The sequence below is a fragment of the Gossypium arboreum genome, chromosome 3 (genome assembly GCF_025698485.1).
Source record: "Gossypium arboreum isolate Shixiya-1 chromosome 3, ASM2569848v2, whole genome shotgun sequence".
Classification (NCBI taxonomy): domain Eukaryota; kingdom Viridiplantae; phylum Streptophyta; class Magnoliopsida; order Malvales; family Malvaceae; genus Gossypium; species Gossypium arboreum.
In genome coordinates this window covers 93,572,812-93,595,708 of record NC_069072.1, presented here as the reverse complement: position 1 = coordinate 93,595,708, position 22,897 = coordinate 93,572,812, and the positions used below count along the sequence as shown (strand labels likewise).

At 34.8% G+C, this 22,897-nt stretch overlaps 1 protein-coding gene across 1 annotated transcript; it reads right to left on the bottom strand.

Annotated features, from left to right (window-relative positions):
• Positions 1-7,944: 7,944 nt before the first annotated feature.
• On the bottom strand, positions 7,945-11,020 carry LOC108460905 (mitogen-activated protein kinase homolog NTF3-like). Its single transcript, XM_017760607.2, has 3 exons — positions 10,547-11,020; positions 9,920-10,377; positions 7,945-8,999 (listed from the first exon to the last, which is right to left on the bottom strand). Exons 2-3 carry the CDS (start codon positions 10,340-10,342, stop codon positions 8,310-8,312), a joined length of 1,113 nt encoding a protein of 370 aa, XP_017616096.1. The 5' UTR covers positions 10,343-10,377; positions 10,547-11,020; the 3' UTR covers positions 7,945-8,309.
• Between the last annotated feature and the right edge of the window lie 11,877 nt (positions 11,021-22,897).

The following is a 22,897-nucleotide window of genomic DNA, read 5'->3' as shown; positions in this document are numbered from 1 at the left end:
GGTATAAAAGGGTGTTTTGATGAGAATTGTAGTTTTCTATAGTTATGAAAATGGTTCGTCTAGGCCTATAGAGTGAGGAAATTGAATAAAAATCACTTTATGAGCCTACGGGCAAAAGTATAATTTTGACAAAGTTTAGGGGCAAAATGTAATTTTTTCCAAAATATGGTTTTTGGATCACATCAAATAATGTGACTAATAATTAGACTAAATGTGATATTATAGATCAAGGAAAATAAGGATTGGGCCAAGATCGGGTGAAAAATGGAAAATTGACGGTTAGGTTCATTTTTGCTATTTTGGTGCCGAGGTAAGTTTGTATGTCAATAATATTGCAATGCTATGTTTGAATTGAAAATTCGATATTATTATTACACGAATGGCATGATTTAATATATTGAAAAGTGATGAAAGAATGGTATATTAAAGTTGTAAGAACAATGATATATGACTAGTAGCACATGAAATGTTGGATGGTTCAATCATTGACAGCTTGCTATATAATAGCTGGATATATTGAGAATTTGATATAACATGATGTTTTATTAATTTGGATAACTTGTGAAAGAGTGAAAAGGAAGGTAAGTTTGTATGTAAATAATATATCGTTTTTACTTATGTTATAATATTTTGTTATTATATGAGAGGTGGTTGCATATTGAATGATCACTTGATGTAAATTATGAATTGAAATTGATTATGGATGAATTGGTAAAATGTTGAAAAGTGAAGAATTTCCCGGTTGGACCTTCAGAATGGAAAAGATACGAATGATCCATTATGAGAAGACATGTGTAGTACTATGTGCAGGCTGCTATGTGTTTAAAATGGTTTTAGTTCATGTGTGTAGTACTAAATGTAGGCTACTACGTGTACCAGATGGTTAGGTCGCATGTTTAGTCCTAAGTTCAGGCTACTATGCGTACCTAATAGCTTCTATCACATATGTGGTACTAAGTGTAGGCCACTATATGTAAAAGATATCTTTGGTCACAAGTCTGGTACTATGTGAAGGCCACTTTGTGAAGAAGGTAGCTTTGACTACAAGGGTGGTACTATGTGTAGGCCGGGCATCCGTTATTATTCCGATGTGTTCAACGGGAAATGACTAGGTGTAATTGAATATGATTATGTGATGAATAAGTGAAGGTTCGTGTGTGTAAACTTATGAGCAACATACTCGATATGTGATCGAACTTTGGTAAGATTGATATGGTGTAAGTGTTACAATGAAAGTTACTACAAAGAAAACATGAAAGAGTGAAATTTAGTAATAAAACAGTTTTGGACAGCAACAGTTGTGTGACTTTGAAAAATCACCAAAAATGGTGAAAATCGAATTAGAAGTTGAATAAGATATGAAATAAAATCTTATTGAGTTTATTTTCATATAAAAGAAACGATGTAAGCAAAATAATTTCATATTATGAGATATTTTAATTCTTGTGAGACAGAGTCAGAATGAGTTTGGAATCCCCTATTCTGACTTGGGAAAATCACTGGAAACTGTAAAAAAATAATCATGGGTTATAAATTATATTCTTAAAATTCTTAATGAGTCTATTTTCAAGGGAAATAGATAGGAGCATCATCCGAGTCCTGTACTATGAGTAATTAATTCGTAGTGAAGAGAGGTCAGAACTGTCAGACAGCGAAACAGGGGTAACTTTAAAGAATAAACTATACTTATTGGCTAAACAAAAAATTCTGAAAATTTTATGGTAAGAAGATATGTGATTCTAGTTTCTAGGAAAATTAGAGGTTCTCAATTTGAATCCCGTAGCTCAGGATATAAATAAATTAGTGACTGTGACTTGAAAAAATAGCTTAACTAAACTTTGAATAATTATAGAGAAATTGAAAAATAGCATGTTAATGCATTGCTTATTATTTTTCATACGAGCTTACTAAGCGTAAAGCTTACTCCCTCCTTTCCATTTCTTTTAGTGTTGTCAAGTTAGCTCGGGGTTGGAGATCGTCGGAGGTAGCATCACACTATCAAGCCAATACCTTTAGAATATTGTTACATATGTTAGAATTATCAAGTGAGTGGCATGTATAAGGACCTAGTTCTATGACATGTGTTATTATGATTTGGCCAAATGTATTGGCCTATTTTGAGCTATTGTATATGGCCATGAGATGTGGCTCATATTGATTATGGCTTGTAAGTATATCTAGTCAAGTTATGATTTATTGCTTATAATGTGAATATATGATTATGTTTGTTTGTCATGCATGGTTGGCAATATGTCATGTGTGTTGAATGCATGTTTTATGACCATGAATTAAATGTGTAATATAGAGATAAATAATAATGCTTTGAACATGGAAGTTTGATGATAAGTTAATATAAATTGGCACAAAGATAACTATGGTATGACTAGTCTTGGCTTAATGTGGGAGTGAGTAACACATGTATGTTGATAGGTAAATGATATATTTGTATCATAATTGAGGATGTTGAATGTCATTAGATCCATGTATATGTGTGTGCATGTAAGGGTAACAAAAAGGCTTGGAAAACAGCCTAAGAGTTAACTACACGGGATGAGACACGGCCGTGTGTCTCAACCGTGTGAGAGACACGGCCGTGTGTCTCATCCGTGTGAGGGACACGGCCTGGTGACACGAGCGTATGGCCTGGCCATGTGGTTCAATTTATTTGCTGACGTCATAAACAGAGAGTTACACAGCCTAAGGACACGGGCGTGTTGATGGCACATGGGCGTGCCTCTGTGTCCACACAGGCATGTAACCCTGTTTTCATGAGAAAAATTTCTAAATTTTTCCCAGAGCTTTCCAAAGTTCTCAATTTAGTCCCGAACCCTTTCTAAAATATGTTTTAGGCTTCGTAAACCCAAATAAGGGACTATGTTCATATGATTGAATGTTTTAAAATATGAATGAAATTTTATGGCTCGATTTGCATGATTGTTTGCGTTTAAGTTCGGTAATGCCTCGTATCCTATTCCGGCGTCGGACATAGGTAGGGGGTGTTACAATTAATTTTGATGTTTTAGATATTAAAAATTGGCATGTACAATAGGACTTAAATTGAATAATTCAATTTGAAATTCAAGTTATTTTGATATAATTATTAAAGCTTTATCTCATTACTTGACGTGAATGTGCTTTTTGCTTGTATTTTGAGTTTAAATTAATTTTGAAATTGATCTGTAATTTTTTAGGACATATGGAAATGATATGGTTAAGTTAAAAAAATGTTTTTAAGCATTTTTTAGTCAATTTTCTAGCTTCAAGGGTTTAAGGTTTGTACTCTTGTCAAAGGTATTGTGACATCCCGAATTAGGGCCTAGTCAGAACAGTGGTTTTGAGACCACAAATCTGAGATAGAAATAATTATTTTATGACTATTATAAAGTCCATGATGTGTATGCATGCTTGTGTGAAAATTTCATGAAGAAATTCTATGCATAAAATACCCAATTGAACTTTAAGGACCAAATTGAATAAGATACAAAACTTGTGTTCTAGAATCTTTTAGCATGAAATTGCTTTAGATTATAAATTAGAAGGTCCTAATTAGCAATTTGACCAATTTCTAAAATTTTGGACAAAAATTAGCATGCATAGGAAAAATTTGAAAGAAAGACCCTAAGGGCATTTTGATAATTAAAAGAATAAAAAGGGGAAAATCAAAGCAAAAATGTGCTCATCTTCTCCATGCTTGGCCGAAATTCTCAAGACACCACAGCTAGGATTTTGTTCAACTTTCAAGCTTGATTGTAAGTGCTCTCAAGCCCCGTTTTTAATGTTTTTTACATTTTTGAAGTCCTTGTAGCTTGATTTACCTATTTTCACCCTTATTTTAAAGTAGGATTTATGTATAAAAATTTACCCATGTGTGACTTGTATGTATTTTGATGATTTATGGAGGAATATGAGAGTTTGGTGTGTGATAAACATCTTTTACTAGGTGATTTTCCATGAAAAACACTAAAAAGGACTAAATTTGAAAAAGGTTTAAAATAGGTGATAAAAATCTATTTTTGATGAAAATATGGGCTGTTATGAGTATAAGGAAAATTCGGCTAGGCTTGGGTAACAAAGAAAATGCATGCGTTTCATTTTACGAGCCTAGGGACTAAATTGTAAATAAGTGAAAAGTTAGGGGCAAAAAGGTAATTTCATAAAAGTATGAATTATGGATTGATTTGGACAATGTGATTATTAAACAAGTTAAATTTGGCATTATAGATCAAGAAAAACGAGATACGGGTCTTGATCGATGAAAGAATAAAGTTTTCGAAGTATAGGCCCAATTATCATCATTTTGTACCGAGGTAAGTTCATATGCTAATAATGTGGTGTTGTAGCATGTTTTTAATGTTTTGATATTATGTGATAAATGTTTTCTTATTGTTATGAGTTATATGATTGTTGGTTGTTATGAAAGCATAAATGATATTATGGTCATTACATACGACATCACGAGCAAGTACAACAAAGTATGCCATGTGCAAGTGAGGAAAATCTCATTTGAACCTTAGGAATAGTCTAGGATACAAGTGACATGTCACTACAAATTAAAAAATTTGAACTCATTGAGTTGGTCTGGATTCGTGATATGTATGTGGCATCCGAGCTTATTAAGTTGGTTCGAGTTCATAATGGATGTGATACATGTAATTAGGTTCCGGGTAATGGTCTTGTGTGTGCTACCGGTGGCTAGGTAATCCTTAAGTAGGTCGGATACCTAATAGCTTGTGTGAGCAGCCCGTGTAGTTACACCTTGACCAATAGCTTTTATGAGCAGGCCCGTGAGTAGCTCTATTGTGAGCGTTACATGTTATAAGGTAGCCTTGGCTATGTATGTATATGTGACACTTATGTGCAAGTTATTCCACGTATCCAATAGCATTCCAAGTGTTCAACGGGTAATGCAATGGATAATGTGATGAAAGACCCAAGAAGGGCATGTTAAAGAAAGTATGGTTATGTGATATACTACAAATGAGTACAGGTATGTACGCTAAACTCATGAGCAATGCCTTGATGAAGAATGACTTGTGGTGAGAAAGTTTATGTATATGTGTATATATATATATATGAACATATGATAAGTATGCAAAAAGGCTTGAATGATGAATAATCTTTTTGGTTATGTTATTATGTCATTGTATGATTATTGATTACTATCATTGCATATTATTTGCATGTGGACTTACTAAGCTTTAATGCTTACCCCTTTTCCTTTCCATCCTTTGTAGTTTCGCCAAGCTAGCTCGAGGATCGGAAGCAGTCAGAGTATTCGATCACATTATCAAAAGAATATTAGGTATAGTGAATTTGATAACTTGAGTATGGCATGTATAGGGAACTTGGTTATTTTGTGATATGTGTCATGCAAATTTGGCCAAGTTGTAAAGGCCTTTAATATTGATGATTCATTTTGTAATGGCCATGTGACATGGCTTATTTTGATTGTTGGGTTGTAAGCCTAATTGCCCATGCATGCACGAGTTATTGTCTTGATGTTGTGGAATATGATTGCTTGGTGAATGTACGATGAAGTATGATTTAGATGCTAGAAGATAAGGAATGGCTTAATGACTTAAGATGACTATAGTCGTGAAAGTGTAACTTGAAGTCATGGTAACAAAATTTGGTCATTCGATAAAATTGGTGTGGAATGCTTCCAAATGGTGTTGCTAATTGAGCATGCAAGAGGATGACATTATGGAGATGTGAATATGCTATGATAGTGAATATTTGATTGCCTAAATATGCAAAGTTACATGTCATGATACAAGGTTGAGTGTATGAATGATTGAGGGTGACAATTGGCTTGGAAAATAGCCTCTAAATTGTCCACAAGGTTAGACACACGGGCACGGTCTGCCCCATGGGCGTGTTATCCGGCCGTGTGTCCTCTGCACCTAAACTTTGCAAGTCAGTATGCCCAGTAGTAAACACACGAGCTAAGACACGGGCGTGCGTCTTAGTCATGTGAGAGACACGGCCTACCACATGGGCGTGTGCTCTGGCCGTGTGAAGTCTGCACCATTTTATGAAAAATCCATTTATTTTTATTTGACCACATAGCCTGGCGACACAGGCGTGTGATACGGCCGTGTGACCCTAAATTGGTGCTGACGTCATAGTCAAAGAGTTACACGGCTGGAGGACACGGGTGTGTCGAGAGCCCAAGGGCGTGTCCCCCGTGTCACACGAGCGTGTGCCTCTGTATTAAAGAAATTTTCTCAAACTTTTCTAAAGTCCTCGGTTTAGTCCCTGACCACCCCCAATGTATGTTTTGGGCCTCGTAGGCTTGTATGAGGGACAATATGCTTATGTTTGAATGTTTTTGAATGGGTTAAAATTTTATGGCCCGGTTTTTTATGTATGTGTATGCTTAAGTCTGGTAATGCCTCGTACCCTATCCCGATGTCGGACACGGGTAAGGGGTGTTACAAGTATCACACCCGGTTTAGCAAAATGCTTCCCAAAATAGTACAAAGACCTAGGTTTGGACCTCAAGGCCTTAGATATTGATACCTCGGGTCCTGACAATATTATCGCACTGTTTTATGAAGAATGAGCCATCCAAAGCTTATATATGGTCTCGAGCACCTCTAAACACCAAAAAATATTCCTAAATGGTTTTAAATTTTTTTAAAATACTTCAAAATGTTCAAATTGTTTCTATGATTTTATTTATAATGTTTGAAGTTCTAATTTTAAGTAAAATCTTACATATCTCTACCGTGAATAGTCCAATTTAAAAGTCGTTAAACCCCAAACATTTGGTTTACGTTTTAAATGGATCCTAACATATGTTCAATGACCCAAAATGATTTCAAAATGTATTTTTCTTCCTTTCTTGAATGTTGATAATTGTCCTAAAGAAATTTTATATGATTTCTAAATGTTTTTTATTTAAAAGAAAAAATTGACTTTAGTTTTAAAGTACTCCTACAGCACTTCCCATTCGTGCCATATATTGGGATGGGTGAGGACGATTATAAGTTTTTTTCTTGAAAACTAATTTCTTGTGATTTTCTTGATAGAACTACTCTTCAATTCTTGAAGATAATGGAGGAGATTCATCATAACTTCAGCTTACCTAATTCAAGTAATTTGTAATGGTTTTTTAAATGCCAATATAATTCTTTGTTGATGGAAGTTCACCAAAGGAGGCTAAACTATCTATCCAACTATTTATCATCAACGTCGTTCATCTTCTTTTCCTTTTCATCAATCCATCTTTCATATTTTGTTTCTTTTGTTTAGTTCCTTAATTTTTTTTATTTTCCATTTAGTATCTAATTCTTGTTGGAAATTTTCAATTTAAATCGAAGAACTTTGATCTAGAAGCTACTTTTAAAGAAGTTAAATTGTAAGAAAAAATCATAAATTTCAAGTTGATTGTTTGGGCTTCCAAAATTTGACCCTAGCTTCCACATTAAAACCAGACTGTTCATCAAATATTGTTCAATTATAACCCTTGCAACAATATTACCAACCAAACTAAAACTTAATCAATAAGCTTGTCCTCTTAAATAGTATAATATGTGAACTCTGAAACTTGCAACCAAACAAGTGAATAATGTTACTTAAAATACTAAGAAGAGTACTACAATATTAATACTCCTATTAATCGACTAACATATAGTATTAAAATTTATGTAAAATAAATTGTGAAGTCCATTTCCAGCAGTGAATTAAAAACAAATTTCGAGTCTCCTTGTGATAGCTTTTAATAGAAACAGGGTTTTTTATCTCTTAAATAGCAGACATTTGGTGTTTATAGATAAGAGAAGTCTTGTTCAGCGGTCATCCAACATTAATGTAACTATCAGGAATTATGTCAGTCGTTATTTATTTATATTTTGTTTTACTCAGCCAACATTTGAGTAAAATTTACTATGAGTTATCGATTCACTGCTGCTCAAGGGGAAAGAAAATAAGACCGCAAAATTAATGTTCCCAACGTCTAGACTTAATTTACATTACATGTAATGAAAATAAGTTCACAGACTGAGTTTAAGACACATCAAGCAGCACCCTTATATATAATTTTTATTCTTCTCTTTCTCAAGGCATCTACAGAAAATAACTCAAGCTCCTAAATAAGCTATTGGTACAAAATTTAGTTATATCAGGCATCACAGCCGACAACAGACACATATTGCCTGTGTTTCTCCAACATTATTAAAGCCATAAAGGAGTAGCAAAGACATAAATATAGCATCTTAATACCACCAAGATAAAACCCTGCTCGTCAGTAGTAAAACAGCCTCATAGGCTTGACTGCAAAGTGCTTAAGGAAGATGTGGAAAAGATTAGACACACACCTCACCATTAGCATTAGCAGCTTCAGGATGGTAATAAAGCATTTCCTTCCACATTATCTCCCTGATCATTTCTTCCCCCAAATCCTCATCTATGTCAAGATCAATTGGCACTTGGGCTGGAGGATTGCAGTTGGGATCGTACAAGGGTGCCACGTAAGGGTGTTGGAGTGCTTCAGTTACACCAATCCTTTTTGAAGGGTCAAAAACTAGCATTTTTTGCAGTAAATCAATTGCCAAAGGATGGGCATTTGGATAAAGACAAGAAAAGGGGATTCCATGGGAAAATGGGAGTGATTTAATGTAGTTCCTTGCCTTGGGGTTATCTATAAATTCAAGATCCTTCTGGCTGCCAAGTATGTTGATGATCAGCTTAAGTTGGTTGAGACACTCTGTACCAGGGAAGATGGGTTTTCGGCCAAGAAGCTCTGCAAAGATGCATCCAACAGACCACACATCGATGGATGTTCCATAGTTGTCACAGCAAAGGAGAAGCTCAGGGGCCCTGTACCAGCGAGTGACAACATACTCTGTCATGAATTGACCCTTGGCATTGCTAGTGCGTGCCAATCCAAAATCGCAAATTTTAAGGTCACAATTTGCATTTATAAGAAGGTTTCCTGGCTTCAGGTCACGGTGGAGAATATTTGCTGAGTGAAGATACTTCAAACCTCGAAGTAACTGCAAAAAAGAAGAATGAGATGCAAAAATTTCATAATATTTTATCATTATCACAATAGAAGCTTTAATGCAAATTTCCAAAACTTCCTCCCTCACATAATTTTCTCAATTACTACATAAAACTCCTGTCTACAAATGCTAGAAATCTCTTCATGCCCAAACAAGTGAGAGAAAGTGACCGATGCTTCCTTGTAAAAAACAATTTTCAAAATAATAGGCCTTTGCATAAAAGCTTATCAATCGATAACCCTAGCAGATATATTAGTGATGAAAGTAATAACCATGCTATATCAGGCCAGTACATAATGCCAGAAAGGTAGAAGGCCTAGAACATGTTTGTCTGAATAGTTAAAACCAACTAGCTCCCATTATGTCAGTCCCTAACTGTTGCCTAGACTTGTTAAAGCATTGGACATCAATTAGTATGAACAAACGCTTTTCTCCATCAATATTCAATACGGTGTTAAGAATGAATATAACATGTTGACAGTGAACTTATACGTTGATTAGAAAACAACCAGAAAGGAAAGTGCATAAACCATCTAAACACATAGGTTCCGAGGCATAAAACTATAATGTACGTGATATAGTAGTATACTAGTAATGCAAAATTCCACAACATAGCGTCCAGGGAATACACATTCAAATTTGACCATTTAGGTTCTTGCTTCTTTGCCTAATCTTCATTTTTAAGCAAAACGTAATGAAGTTCGACGTAAAATTCATGCCGAGGAATGCTCTGTTAATACATCCACAGACAAAATTTTAACAGTTGTAAACACGGACCCTTCGATTTCTTGATCCTTTATATTCAACTCAAATGCAATGCCACGTAGCAGAACAGTTATACATATTAATCAAATTAAACAGCAAAACAAACCAGTAAGATGCCTTTGCAAAGGGATTGGAATGGTAGATACCTGGAAGAGGAAATACTGACAGTGATCATTTGAAAGAGCTTGGGAAGACTTAATAATTTGATGCAAATCCGTATCCATAAGTTCATAAACTAGATAAACATCCTTGAAGCTTCTCCTATGAATTGGCATCATAACATCTTTCAAAGCAATCACGTTTTCATGTCTAAGATGTCTAAGAAGCTTCAATTCACGCAAAGTTCTCAGTGCATCAACAGGGTTGTCAAAGGCATTGTTTATCTTTTTAATGGCAACTTTGTCGTCTGTTTCGCGATTCACAGAAGAGCAAACGATACCATATGCCCCTTTCCCAATAGGCTTGATCGGCACATATTTGGTGTCGATTTCGAATAATGTTCTCCACATGGAATAGTAATGTTTTCCTTGGTAATGAATACCATTAGGAGGCTCAACTGGTATTGCCATTTCTTGCCTTTAACCAAAATTTTGAATTAAAAGCCCTGGCAGGAAAAAAACAAAACCATAATCAGGAAGTGCGTAATTTTTGTGGGTTGAAATTTTTAGTAATTATTTTTTTCAGTTAATTAGTGGAAGGCGTCCACCTCATCATACAATTAAAGGAATCAAGAAAAGAAATTAAAACTGAGGGATACATTGTTAAGTTTTTACCTTCTTCGAAATTTTCTCAGCAATTCTTCTTAATACCGAAAGTGAACTGCGGAAAGTCCCGCGATACTGTTGGCTAATCAACGTCGGAATTCATTTCGAGATTTTCAGAAACTAGAAGGGAAAAAAAGAAAAAGAAAGAAAGGTAAATTAAAACTCCATTTTCATCGATGAATGCCCTAATTGAAACGATGTGGCGGTTGAACTTTGAGCAAAAGCCAGACCGATCTTGATTTAGCGGGAAGCCAACTAAAGCTCGACACCGAGGAAAAAAAAAAAAAAGAGGTTATACTTTGATTGTTAACGTAATTATTGCTTGTCAACGGTGTGATCCAAAGGGATATCTTCAGAGAGGAAGCTTCGTTCCCTCGACGCCATTAGAGTAACTACAAAACCAAACAAATTATTGGGATTTGTTTTATTTTTAATTTTTGTTACATTTAAAAAGCACCGGGTTTTGCTCAGGTGACGACAGCAACTGGATTTTATTTTTAATATTATCTTTTTCCTATTCATGTAGGGTCCGTTGTAGCAGTGGCGGCAACCAAGGGCTAAGGCGGTGTGTTTTAGTAAGGTAAGTTTATTGTGCGACGTCGTTTATACAGGGTTCAAAGCAGGAATGTCTTTTGATACAAGGCATTGGTAAAGAATTTTATTAAAGAAAAAGGTAAATTACACACAATGCGACAAAACTATTGGTATGTTTACGGATTTTAGTCCTTTAATTTTAAAAAGTTATAAATTTATTATTGGACTATTCGAAAGTTTTGATTTAAGTTAATGAACTATTTGAAACATTTTTATTTAAGCCATTGGGCTATTAAGTTTTTTCTAAAGCCCGATTAACGAGCTCCAAATATTCAATACAGTAGATTAGTACCTATCGACGAGTAGAAGAACTTTCCTTAGATCCAAGTTGATCCGACGATCAGTGCCGAAAATCAAAGAATAAAATAGTTTGGATGTTGATTCGTAACATTCAAATTTGTTTAATGAAAAAAATTGAACTGTAAAAGAGAAAGAGAATGAGAGCTTTCGACTATTGCAGGTGATGAGAATAGTGAAGGCCATATAACAATAATTTTAATAGCCCAACAATTTAAATGAAAATTTTCGAATAGTTCAATGACTATTTTGTAATTATTTTTTAAAAAATCAAGTGCCAAAAAACATAAATTTACTAATAATTTAGTGATATTAAGAGCAATTTACCCTAAAAAAAATTCATTCGAAAAGAAGTGATAACCTATGTTTTGGAAATATATTGATACGTATAAATTTGAATCATATCTTAAATGCAATCAGTAAGCATTTAGTTTTGTTTTTATCCTATCTTCCTCTCTTATCATACACTTATTCAAAAGGTGTTTTTTTCTTTCTTTCTTTCTAAGTAATTTTGGGAGGTCATATTTAGAGGTGTGCATGGGCCAGGCTACCCGGCCCGGCCCGAAGACCCGCCCAAAATGTGGAAGGGTTTGGACAAAAATATAGGCCCGAAAAATGGGCTTGGACAAAAAAATAAGGCCCGTTTAAAAAATGGGCCGGGCCTTGGGTAAGGTATTTTTAGCTTGGGCCCGGCCCGAATCACTAAAGGACAAAAAAAATCTGCATATTTTTTTTTATTTTTGAATGTTATTTTCTTGTTGTTTTTTTTTTTGAATGTTATTTTCTTGTTGTTTTCTCCTTATTTTGCTACCATTTTACTATTATGTTGCTATTATTTTATTGTTATTGTTTGGATATTGTATAAAATTTATTTTATTGTTAATTTTCTTATTATTTTAAAGGCATTTGTTAATTTTTTATTATTTTAAAAGCATTTGCTTGTTAAGTTGCATTTATCTTAGTGTTATTTAAGTCTACATATTTTTTAAAATTTATTTTTAATTTGTTTGGAAATATTTATTTTGATATTTTTTGTATTTCTTATGTATTATATATATTTAAAAATAATATAAAAATTAATATGGTAGGACGGGCAGGGCCTAGGTTTTAGTACTTTTATCCGGGTCGGGCTTGGACAAAATTTTAGGCCCATTTTTTGGGCCCGGCCCGGTCCGAGCCCAATAAATGGGCATGATTTTTTAGTTGAGCCCTACCGAACCCGACCTTACCTACCATGAACACCTCTAGTCATATCCCATAAAAATGTGCATTTGGTTGCATTGACTAGAAACGTATTGAAAACATTGTTGAAGTGTGTTAGAATTAAATGACCCGAATCCTTATTTAAAGAAGATACAGTGGTAAAATAAAATAAAAGTAAAATCTGTATAGAACTACACTTCTTTTATTTTATTTTAGGATAAGGTTTTTTAAACCTTATTAAACTCCATCTATTTTATATTGATTAGAATAAGGTGTTTCAATCTTACTAGAATATGGCTTTACAAGCCTATAAATAGACATAATCTATTCATCTTGTAATTATTTTTGAATTCAACATAGTAAATTTTCTTCTCTTCTGCCCGTGGTTTTTTTCCCGAAAGGGTTTCCACGTAAAATCTATGTATTCTTGATTTTATTTTATTTTATTTTTATTTAATTTTATTTTCACAAATTGGTATCAGAGCTTCCGGGTAGTTCATCTCGATCACGGTAATGGCATCTTTGAAGTATGAAATTCTACTGCTGGATCGTAACACCAGATTTGCGTTGTGGCAGATTAAGATACAAGCAGTTCTTACGCAGATGGATCTGAAGGATGCCCTACTAGGGATAGATAAGATGCATTCGACAATAACAGATGAAGAGAAGAAGCGTAAGGATCGAAAGGTGTTAACACAATTACATCTACATTTGTCCAACAAATTTTTACAGGATGTGATGAAGGAGAAGACCGTCGCTGCATTATGGAAATGGCTGGAACAAATATGTATGTCGAAAACTCTAACAAGCAAGTTGCATATGAAGTAGCGTCTTTATGGTCATCGTTTGGAGGAAGGTGGGTGACACTTAATAGTGTTTAAAGAAATTCTCTCAAACTTGGAGGCCATGGAGGTTCAGTATGATAAGGAAGATCTAGGGTTGATTCTACTTTATTTGTTGCCCCCGTCTTATTCAAACTTTAGAGACACGATTTTATATAGCGGTAAGTCTCTCACAGTTGATGAGGTTTATGATTCTTTGACCTCGTATGATAAGATAAAGCATCTTGTGGTTAAACCCGACTCTTAGGGAGAAGGTCTCATTGTTCGTGGGAGACAAGATCAGAATGCTAATTATGATCATGGAAGGAAACAGGAATGGAGTCTTCGCGATAAATCTAAAGATAGATTGAAGTCTTCAAACAGAAGTAAAACTTGTAACTTCTGCAAGAAGAAAGGGCACATTAAATCTAAGTGCTATAAGCTGCAAGACAAGATTAAAAGGAAGGCTACGAATCAAAAGGGAAAACAATCAGAAAATTCCAGTGAAGCTGATGTTGTAGAAGACTACAGCGACGGTGAACTTCTAGTCGCTTCTGTCAACAATTCTAAAGTGAGCGAGGAGTGGATACTTGATTCAAGCTGCACCTTCCACATGAGTCCTAATCAGGATTGGTTTACAACTTACGAAACAGTGTCTGAAGGTGTTGTTTTGATGAGAAATAATGCTTCATGTAAAATCGCAGGTGTTGGAACAATTAAAGTTAAGATGTTTGATGGAGTTCTTAGAACACTTAGTGACGTACGATATGTTCCAGAATTGAACAGAAATTTAATTTCGTTGAGTACTCTTAATTCAAAAGGGTACAGATACACAGCTGAAAGGGTAAAGATTTCCAAAGGTTCCCTTGTTGTGATGAAAGGGCAGAGAAAGGCTACCAAGTTATATGTTTTGCAGGGTTCTACTGTTACTGGTGATCCAGCTATCACTTCCTCTCCCTTGCCAGATGATGATATTACTAAACTTTGGCATATGCGCCTAGGGCATATGAGTGAGAATGGCATGACAAAATTGAACAAAAGAGGACTTTTTGATAGACAAGGAATTTGCAAACTAAAGTTTTGTGAGCACTGTGTTTTTGGGAAGCAAAAGAGAGTTCGATTCACCAAAGGAATCCATAACACGAAAGGAACGTTGGAGTATATTCATTCTGATTTGTGGGGGCCATCCAGAGTGCCTTCAAAAGGTGGAGCTAATTATATACTAACTTTTATTGATGATTTTTCCAAAAAAATTTGGGCGTTCTTCCTGAAGCAGAAAAGCGATGTGTTTTCCTCATTGAAGTCTTGGAAAATTATGATTGAAAAACAGACGGGAAAACAAATAAAATACCTCCGCACAGACAATGGCTTAGAGTTCTATTCTAATGAGTTTAATAGACTGTGCAAGTCAGAAGGGATTGTAAGACACTTGATAGTTCGTCAAACTCCATAGCAAAAAGGCATTGTAGAACGAATGAACAGAACGATCATGGAGAAGGTTCAATGTATGTTGTCAAATGCCAACTTACCAAAGTCGTTTTGGGCAGAAGCATCCTCTACTGCATTTTTTTATCAACCGATCTCCATCCCTTGCCACTGAGAAAAAGACTCCACAAGAGGCATGGTCTAGTAATCCTACTAATTATTCTGACTTAAAGATCTTTGGGTGTCCTGCGTATACTCATGTTGATAATGGAAAATTGGAACCCAGATCCACTAAATGTGTTTTTCTTGGTTATAAAGCCGGTGTAAAAGTGTATAAGTTATGGTGTCCTGAAAATAGAAAAGTTATGATTAGCAAAGATGTCGTTTTTGATGAAACTACTATGCTACCTAACTTATCTCTTAAAGACTCTTCCAATAAAGAAAATCAAAAACAGGTGGAGCATTAGATTAATACAGAGTCGACTCCTCAAGCCAGTACAAAAATTGAGAATAGAGTTGCTTCTTCACCACAATACTCTATTGCCAAAAATAGAACTAGTAGAGAAATTAAACCTCCAAAGAAGTATGCCGAGGCTAATCTAATTACTTATGCTTTAAATATGGCTGAAGATTTAGATGAAAACTGAGAGCCATCTAATTATTCTGAGACAATTAGTTGTGAAGACTTAGAAAAGTGGATGTTTGTTATGCAAGAGGAGATGAAATCACTCCATAAAAATAGAACATAGGATCTTGTGAAACTTCCTAAAGGTAAAAAAGTTGTTCGTTGTAAATGGGTGTTTAAAAAGAAATAAGGGACTCTAAGAGTTGAAGAACACAAATATAAAGTAAGGCTTGTTGCAAAGGGTTACAGCCAAATTCCAGGAGTGGACTTCATAGATGTGTTGTCCCCAGTTATGAAGCAGAGTTCGATTCGAGCTTTGCTTGGTATTGTGGCCATGCATGATTTAGAGCTTGAGCAGTTAGATGTAAAAACTGCATTTTTGCATGGAGAACTTGAGAGGACATTTACATGTAACAACCAGAGGGTTTTACAGTCTCATAAAAAGAGGACTATGTTTGCTTGTTGAAAAAGTCTCTTTACGGTTTGAAATAGTCATCAAGACAATGGTACAAGAGGTTTGATTCCTTTATGACTTCTTTGAAAAAAAGTAGTTTTGACAGTTGTGTTTACTTTAAGAAAAATAGTAATGATTCTTTCGTGTATCTACTTCTTTATATTGATGAAATGTTGATAGCAACAAAAGATAAACAACAGATAAGAAAGGGCAAAGCCCAACTAACTGAAGAATTTGAGATGAAAGATTTGGGGCCAGCAAAAAAAACACTTGGTATGGAGATTCTCAGAGATAGAAAAGCAAATAAATTGTACCTAATTCAGAAGGGGTACATTGAGAAAGTTCTTTGCAGGTTCAATATGCAAAGTGCTAAGCCTGTTAGTACTCCTTTAGCAGCCCATTTCAGACTTTTATCTGCTTTGTCTCCACAATCAGATGATGAGATTGAGTACATGTCACATGTTCCATACTCTAGTGCAGTGGGATCTCTCATGTATGTTATGGTTTGTTTACGTCTAGATTTATTATATGCAGTCAGTACAGTTAGTAGATACATAGCGAATTCCAATAAAGAACACTGGAAAGCAGTTCAATGGATTTTAATATACTTACGAGGTACTACTGATGTCTGCTTACAGTTTGGAAGAACTAGAGATGGAGTCATTGGGTATGTTAATGTTGATTTTGTTAGAGACCTTAATAGAAGAAGATCTCTTATAGGTTATGCCTTTACAATTGGAGGTTGTGCAATCAGTTGGAAAGCAACTTTGCAAACTACAGTTGCTTTGTCTATTACTAAAGCTGAGTACATGGCGATTACTGAGGCTTGTAAAGAAGCTATTTGGTTGAAGAGACTCTTTAGTGAACAATGAAGACCTTCAAATCAGTATAGTATTTTGTGACAGTCAGAGTGCAATCTTCCTTACAAAAGATCAAATGTTTCATTAGAGAATAAAACACATTAATGTTCGGTATCATTTTGTTCGTGATATTATTGCTTGTGGTGATATTGTTGTGAGCAAAATTAGTACTCATGAAAATCCTGTAGATATGATGACTAAGTCACTTCCTATAACTAAGTTTGAGCATTGCTTAGACTTGGTTGGTATTCATTGTTGAAGTTAAACCCTTAAGGGGTTTTATGGAAGAGGTGGAGAACTTGTTCGTTGAGAGTTCGCGATGAAGAACTTGTTCATTAAGAATTCGTGTCAAGGCGGAGATTGTTAGAATTAAATAACCCGAATCCTTATTTAAATAAAATATAGTGGTAAAATAAAATAAAAGTAAAATCCATATACAACTACACTTGTAACACCCCCACGCCCGAAACCGTCACCGGAGTCAAGCTTGAGGTGTTACTAAACTTATCTTACCTTTTAAACAACTCTAAACCACTTATTTTAATTTTCGGAATAAATTGTTTTTCTGCGTCATGGTTGCTTAAAAATTCATTTCTCAAGTTTCAAAACTCGAAATTAAGATCTGTAAATTTTTCCTAAAACTAGACTCATATATCTATCCACTAATATTTTTCTAGAATTTTTGACTTAGCCAATTAGTACAGTTTATTAGTTAAAGTTACCCCTGTTTCAAAATTCGACTGCACTGGCCTCTACTTACTACGAACCACTTTTCTCTCTGTACAAAAATCATATGACTACCGTTTGTTTTTATTAAAACTAGATTCAATAAGGATTCTAACCATATAAAGTACACCACCTAATTATTTTTTTAAAATTTATGGTGAATTTCTAAAGTTGGAACAATGGATCCGTAAATCGCCCGCCCTATTTCACCAAAACTCAGATACCCTATAAAATACAAAACCTTTACTGTTTTGCTTATTCCATATGAAAATAGACACAACGAGCTTTAATTTCATATATTATTCACCATTAACCCATGTCTCTACAATTTCTTGTGATTTTTCAAAATCCCATTATTTCTGATACTTGAATCTGTTTTTAAGTTACTTTCACATTTTTCTTAGTTTTCATGTGATAGTTACTACTTAATCATACATACTATTAAACATGTATATCATCAGCCACTCTATTAGCTAATCACTAGCAAGTATTTACACATAATTCATTGATCATATCATATTAAAAGAAACCAAGTTCCTATACATGCCATACACAAAATGAAACGTCTAACTATACCAATGTGATTTCTTCGATAGTGTGATCGGGTCTCCGACGTTTCCTTCGATCCCCGAGTGGCTTGATAAAAACTATAAGAAAAAGAAATTAAAGAGAGTAAGCACTAGGCTTAGTAAGCTTACAAGCAAATAAATTACAACATTCAACATAATGAATAATTATACATAATGTCACCTAGCCTCATAAACTTTCTTTACTTCTCATTTTCTACCTTCTTCTTTACTCACTTACCTTCTTTCTTACCTGACCTTTCACTATTCATAAATATAATCTACCTTCCCTTTTGCTGATAATTCACTGTAATTTAACGTGTACAATGACCCGTTGAACCACTCGGAATACTAAGGATACTAGGTCGTTCTCGCTCATCAATATCTCGCTAATGCCATGTCTTCGACATGGACTTACATGAATTATTCCTGCTCCAATGCCATATATATATATAATATGGGCTTACATAGCTCATTCCTGTCTCCAAAGCCATATAACTGATATGGACTTACATGGCTCATTTCTGTCCTGTCCTGTCCTGTCAACCCCAATATCCTAACATTCCTAAGGTTCAAACGAGGTTTCCTAATGCTTTTTCTCTGTCACTTCGCCTTTAATTCGACTTTAAATATTCAAAGAAAATAAGTATATAAATACTGTAAATTGACAATAATAATTAAAATAAAATAATATTGCATTTATTTACTGAAAACTTACCTCGATACAAAGTGTGACTAAACTTTACAATTTAGTCCTTTACTTTTTCTTTCCCCGATCTACTCCTGAATTTTGCTCTTCTTGATCTATAATAGCAAATTTAACTTATTTAACATTCACATTTATCAAAACAGTCCTTGACCCAAACTTTGGCAAAATTACATTTTTGCCCCTAAACTTTCACATATTTGCAATTTTTCCCCAAGGCTCGTAATTTAAACTTCATCCTATTTTCTTATGTTTTATGACATGCTGATCATTTTTCCCTTCTATGACAACATCAAATTCACACTCTAACATGTACTTATGACTATTAGGTATTTTTATCGATTAAGCCCTTTTACTCGTTTTCACTTAAAACCAAGTAGCACAAGTTGTCTAACATAATTTAAAACCTCACATTCTATCATAAAACATCAAAATAAACACTTTTCACCTATGGGTATTTTTCCAAATATGAACCCTAACTTAAATTATTGCTAGCATAAGCTTTATCGAGCTACCGGGACTCCGAAAACGTAAAAACATTAAAAACGGGGCTTGGAATCACTTACTATGGAGCTTGAAAGCTTGAAACAAACCCTAGTTATGGATAACCCTTGAAATTTCGTGCTAATGAAGAAGATGATGAATTTTGTGTTATTTTTCCCTTTTTTATTTCATTTAATATCCAAATGACCAAAATGCCCTTCCTTATTAAACTTTCAAAAATTCCATCCATGTCCTATTTTGTCCATGAACTTAGAAATTGGTAAAATTTTATTTAAACCCTCCTAATTAATATTCCAAAGTAATTTCATACTAAAAACTTCTAGAATGCAAGTTTTGCAAATTATTCGATTTAGTCCCTAATCTAAACTTAAGCACTTTATGCATAGAATTTCATCACGAAATTTTCACACAATCATGCAATCATATCATGAACCTCAAAATAATAATAAAATAAATTTTCTACCTCAGTTTTGTGGTTTCGCAACCACTGTTCCGTTTAGGCCCTATTTCGGGATGTTACATTTCTCCCCCCCTTTAGGGATTTTCGTCCCCGAAAATCTTACCTGTGAAGAGATTTGGGTACTGTTTTCACATAGCCTCTTCGAGTTCCCATGTAGCCTCGTCTACCCCATGTCTATTCCATAGTACTTTCACAAGTGCAATACTTTTGTTCCTTAATTGCTTTATCTACTAATACATGCTTGCCTAATGGATTCGACACTTTAATCACAAATTCTATAGATTCTATAGGCATACTTGTACTAGACATCAATTTCTTGCAAACATATGAATGAGTTGAACCCAGATCAATCAAAGCAATAACATTAATATCATATAGAGAAAATATACCTGTAATCACATCGGGGAAGGATGCCTCCTCGCGTGCACGAATAGCATAAGTCCTTGCAGGGGCTCTAACATCTGGTCTCACAGCCGAATCTCTTGAGGTACCTCTGTTACTTGCTCCTACTCCCGATTTCCTCGGTGATCTGCCTCTAGTAGGAGCATTTCTGGATCTAGCACTTTGTGTTATCTCTCGATTAGCCACTTCTGGACATTCTCGTACAAAATGATCTGGAGCACCACATTTATAACAAACATTTTCGCCTGCCCGACAAGGACCATAATGAAGTCTAACACACCGTGACACCCTGATCTACCCTGTCCAACATTACCTACACTCGCAGTCGAGGTGTTCTGAGCCTTCAATCCTTAAATCACGCCTCTATTCGACTAGAATACCCTACCGAGAAACTAGATCCGTAGAAAACTCCTTTGGTCTTTTGGATGTAGCCCGGAATGACCTGCTCATCTGTCTCTTTTTGTATCTTGTGTCTCTGTCTCAACTTTGCCTTTTGTTTTAATAGCTCCTCTTTTTACGTGCTCTCTCAACTAAAATAACGAACTCTTTTATTTCTAGGACACCCACTAACAGTCGGATACTATCATTTAACCCATCCTCAAACCTTTTACACATAATAGCCTCTGTGGACACACACTCTCGAGCATATTTACTAAGCCTGACAAATTCGCTCTCATAATCGGTCACTTTCATATTACCTTGTGTCAATTCCAGGAATTCCTTTCTCTTTTGGTCAATAAACCTCTGACTGATGTACTTTTTACGAAATTTCTCCTGAAAGAAATCCCAAGTGACCTTCTCCTTTGGTACAACTGATACAAGTGTCTTCCAACAGTAGTAGGCCGAGTCTCTAAGAAGTGATACTACACATTTCATACATTCCTCGGGTGTACAAGATAATTCGTCAAAGACTCTGATAGTATTTTCTAACCAAAATTCTGCTCTTTCTGCATCATCATCTTTTGTTTCTCGGAACTCTTCTGCCCCTTGTTTCCTGATTCTATCAACTGGTGGCTTTTCTCTTATCACTGTACCTGTGACTAGGGGAGCTTGAGCTACATGGGTAGCCTGAGAATCATGAGGGGGTGGAGGTCTAACTGCCGGATTCGTACAAATGAACTCGGCAAACAAATCATTCAAAGCTTGGAAGCGAGCTTCGAGTCACTCCTCCCCGATTAATCACATCGCCTATTCTCGATGGCGCCTTCTTCCGCGGAGCGACGCATTACTTTCTACATCATCATCACCAGCTCACTCGGGATCCATTACTATAAAACAAAATATCTAAAAATCGTCAAAAGTCGTCCCACTATCAAAATACAGGTATGGCATGTATAGCTAGACTTTTACTCACACTAAATGTTCCGAGAACCGACTAAACCTACTCTGATACCAATAAATGTAACACCCCCACGCCAGAAACGGTCACCGGAGTCAAGCTTGAGGTGTTACTAAACTTATCTTACCTTTTAAACAACTCTAAACCACTTATTTTAATTTTCGGAATAAACTATTTTTCTGCGTCATGGTTGCTTAAAAATTCATTTCTCGAGTTTCAAAACTCGAAATTAAGATCCGTAAATTTTTCTTGAAACTAGACTCATATATATATCTACTAAATTTTTCTAGAATTTTGACTTAGCCACTTAGTACAGTTTATTAGTTAAATTTACCCTGTTTGTAATTCAATCAAGACCGGCCTCTACTTACTACGAACCACTTTTCTCTCTGTACAAAAATCATATGACTACCGTTTGTTTTTATTAAAACTAGATTCAATAAGGATTCTAACCATATAAAGTACACCACCTAATTATTTTTTTAAAATTTATGGTGAATTTCTAAAGTTGGAACAATGAATCCAGAAATCGCTCTGGCCCTATTTCACCAAAACTCAGATACCCTATAAAATACAAAACCTTTACCTGTTTTGCTTATTCCATATGAAAATAGACACAACGAGCTTTAATTTCATATATTATTCACCATCAACCCATGTCTATACAATTTCTTGTGATTTTTCAAAATCCCATTATTTCTGATACTTGAATCTGTTTTTAAGTTACTTTCACATTTTTCTTAGTTTTCATGTGATAGTTACTACTTAATCATACATACTATTAAACATGTATATCATCAGCCACTCTATTAGCTAATCACTAGCAAGTATTTACACATAATTCATTGATCATATCATATCAAAAGAAACCAAGTTCCTATACATGCCATACACAAAACGAAACGCCTAACTATACCAATGTGATTTCTTCGATAGTGTGATCGGGTCTCCGACGCTTCCTTCGATCCCCGAGTGGCTTGATAAAACTATAAGAAAAAGAAAATAAAGAGAGTAAGCACTAGGCTTAGTAAGCTTAAAAGCAAATAAATTACAACATTCAACATAATGAATAATTATACATAATGTCACCTAGCCTCATAAACTTTCTTTACTTCTCATTTTCTACCTTCTTCTTTACTCACTTACCTTCTTTCTTACGACCTTTCACTATTCATAAATATAATCTACCTTCCCTTTTGCTGATAATTTACTGTAATTTAACGTGTACAATGACCCGTTGAACCACTCGAATACTAAGGATACTAGGGTCGTTCTCGCTCATCAATATCTCGCTAATGCCATGTCTTCGACATGGACTTACATGAATTATTCCTGTCTCCAATGCCATATATATATATAATATGGGCTTACATAGCTC

What these genes read in the sequence shown, in the direction of transcription:
- LOC108460905 (XM_017760607.2), bottom strand. Translation starts at nt 10,342, where the DNA reads ATGGCAATACCAGTTGAGCCTCCTAATGGTATTCATTACCAAGGAAAA. An exon ending in GTCAGTATTTCCTCTTCCAG is followed by an intron (nt 9,000 to 9,919) that starts GTATCTACCATT and finishes TCTTTTTTGCAG; the next exon opens with TTACTTCGAGGTTTGAAGTA.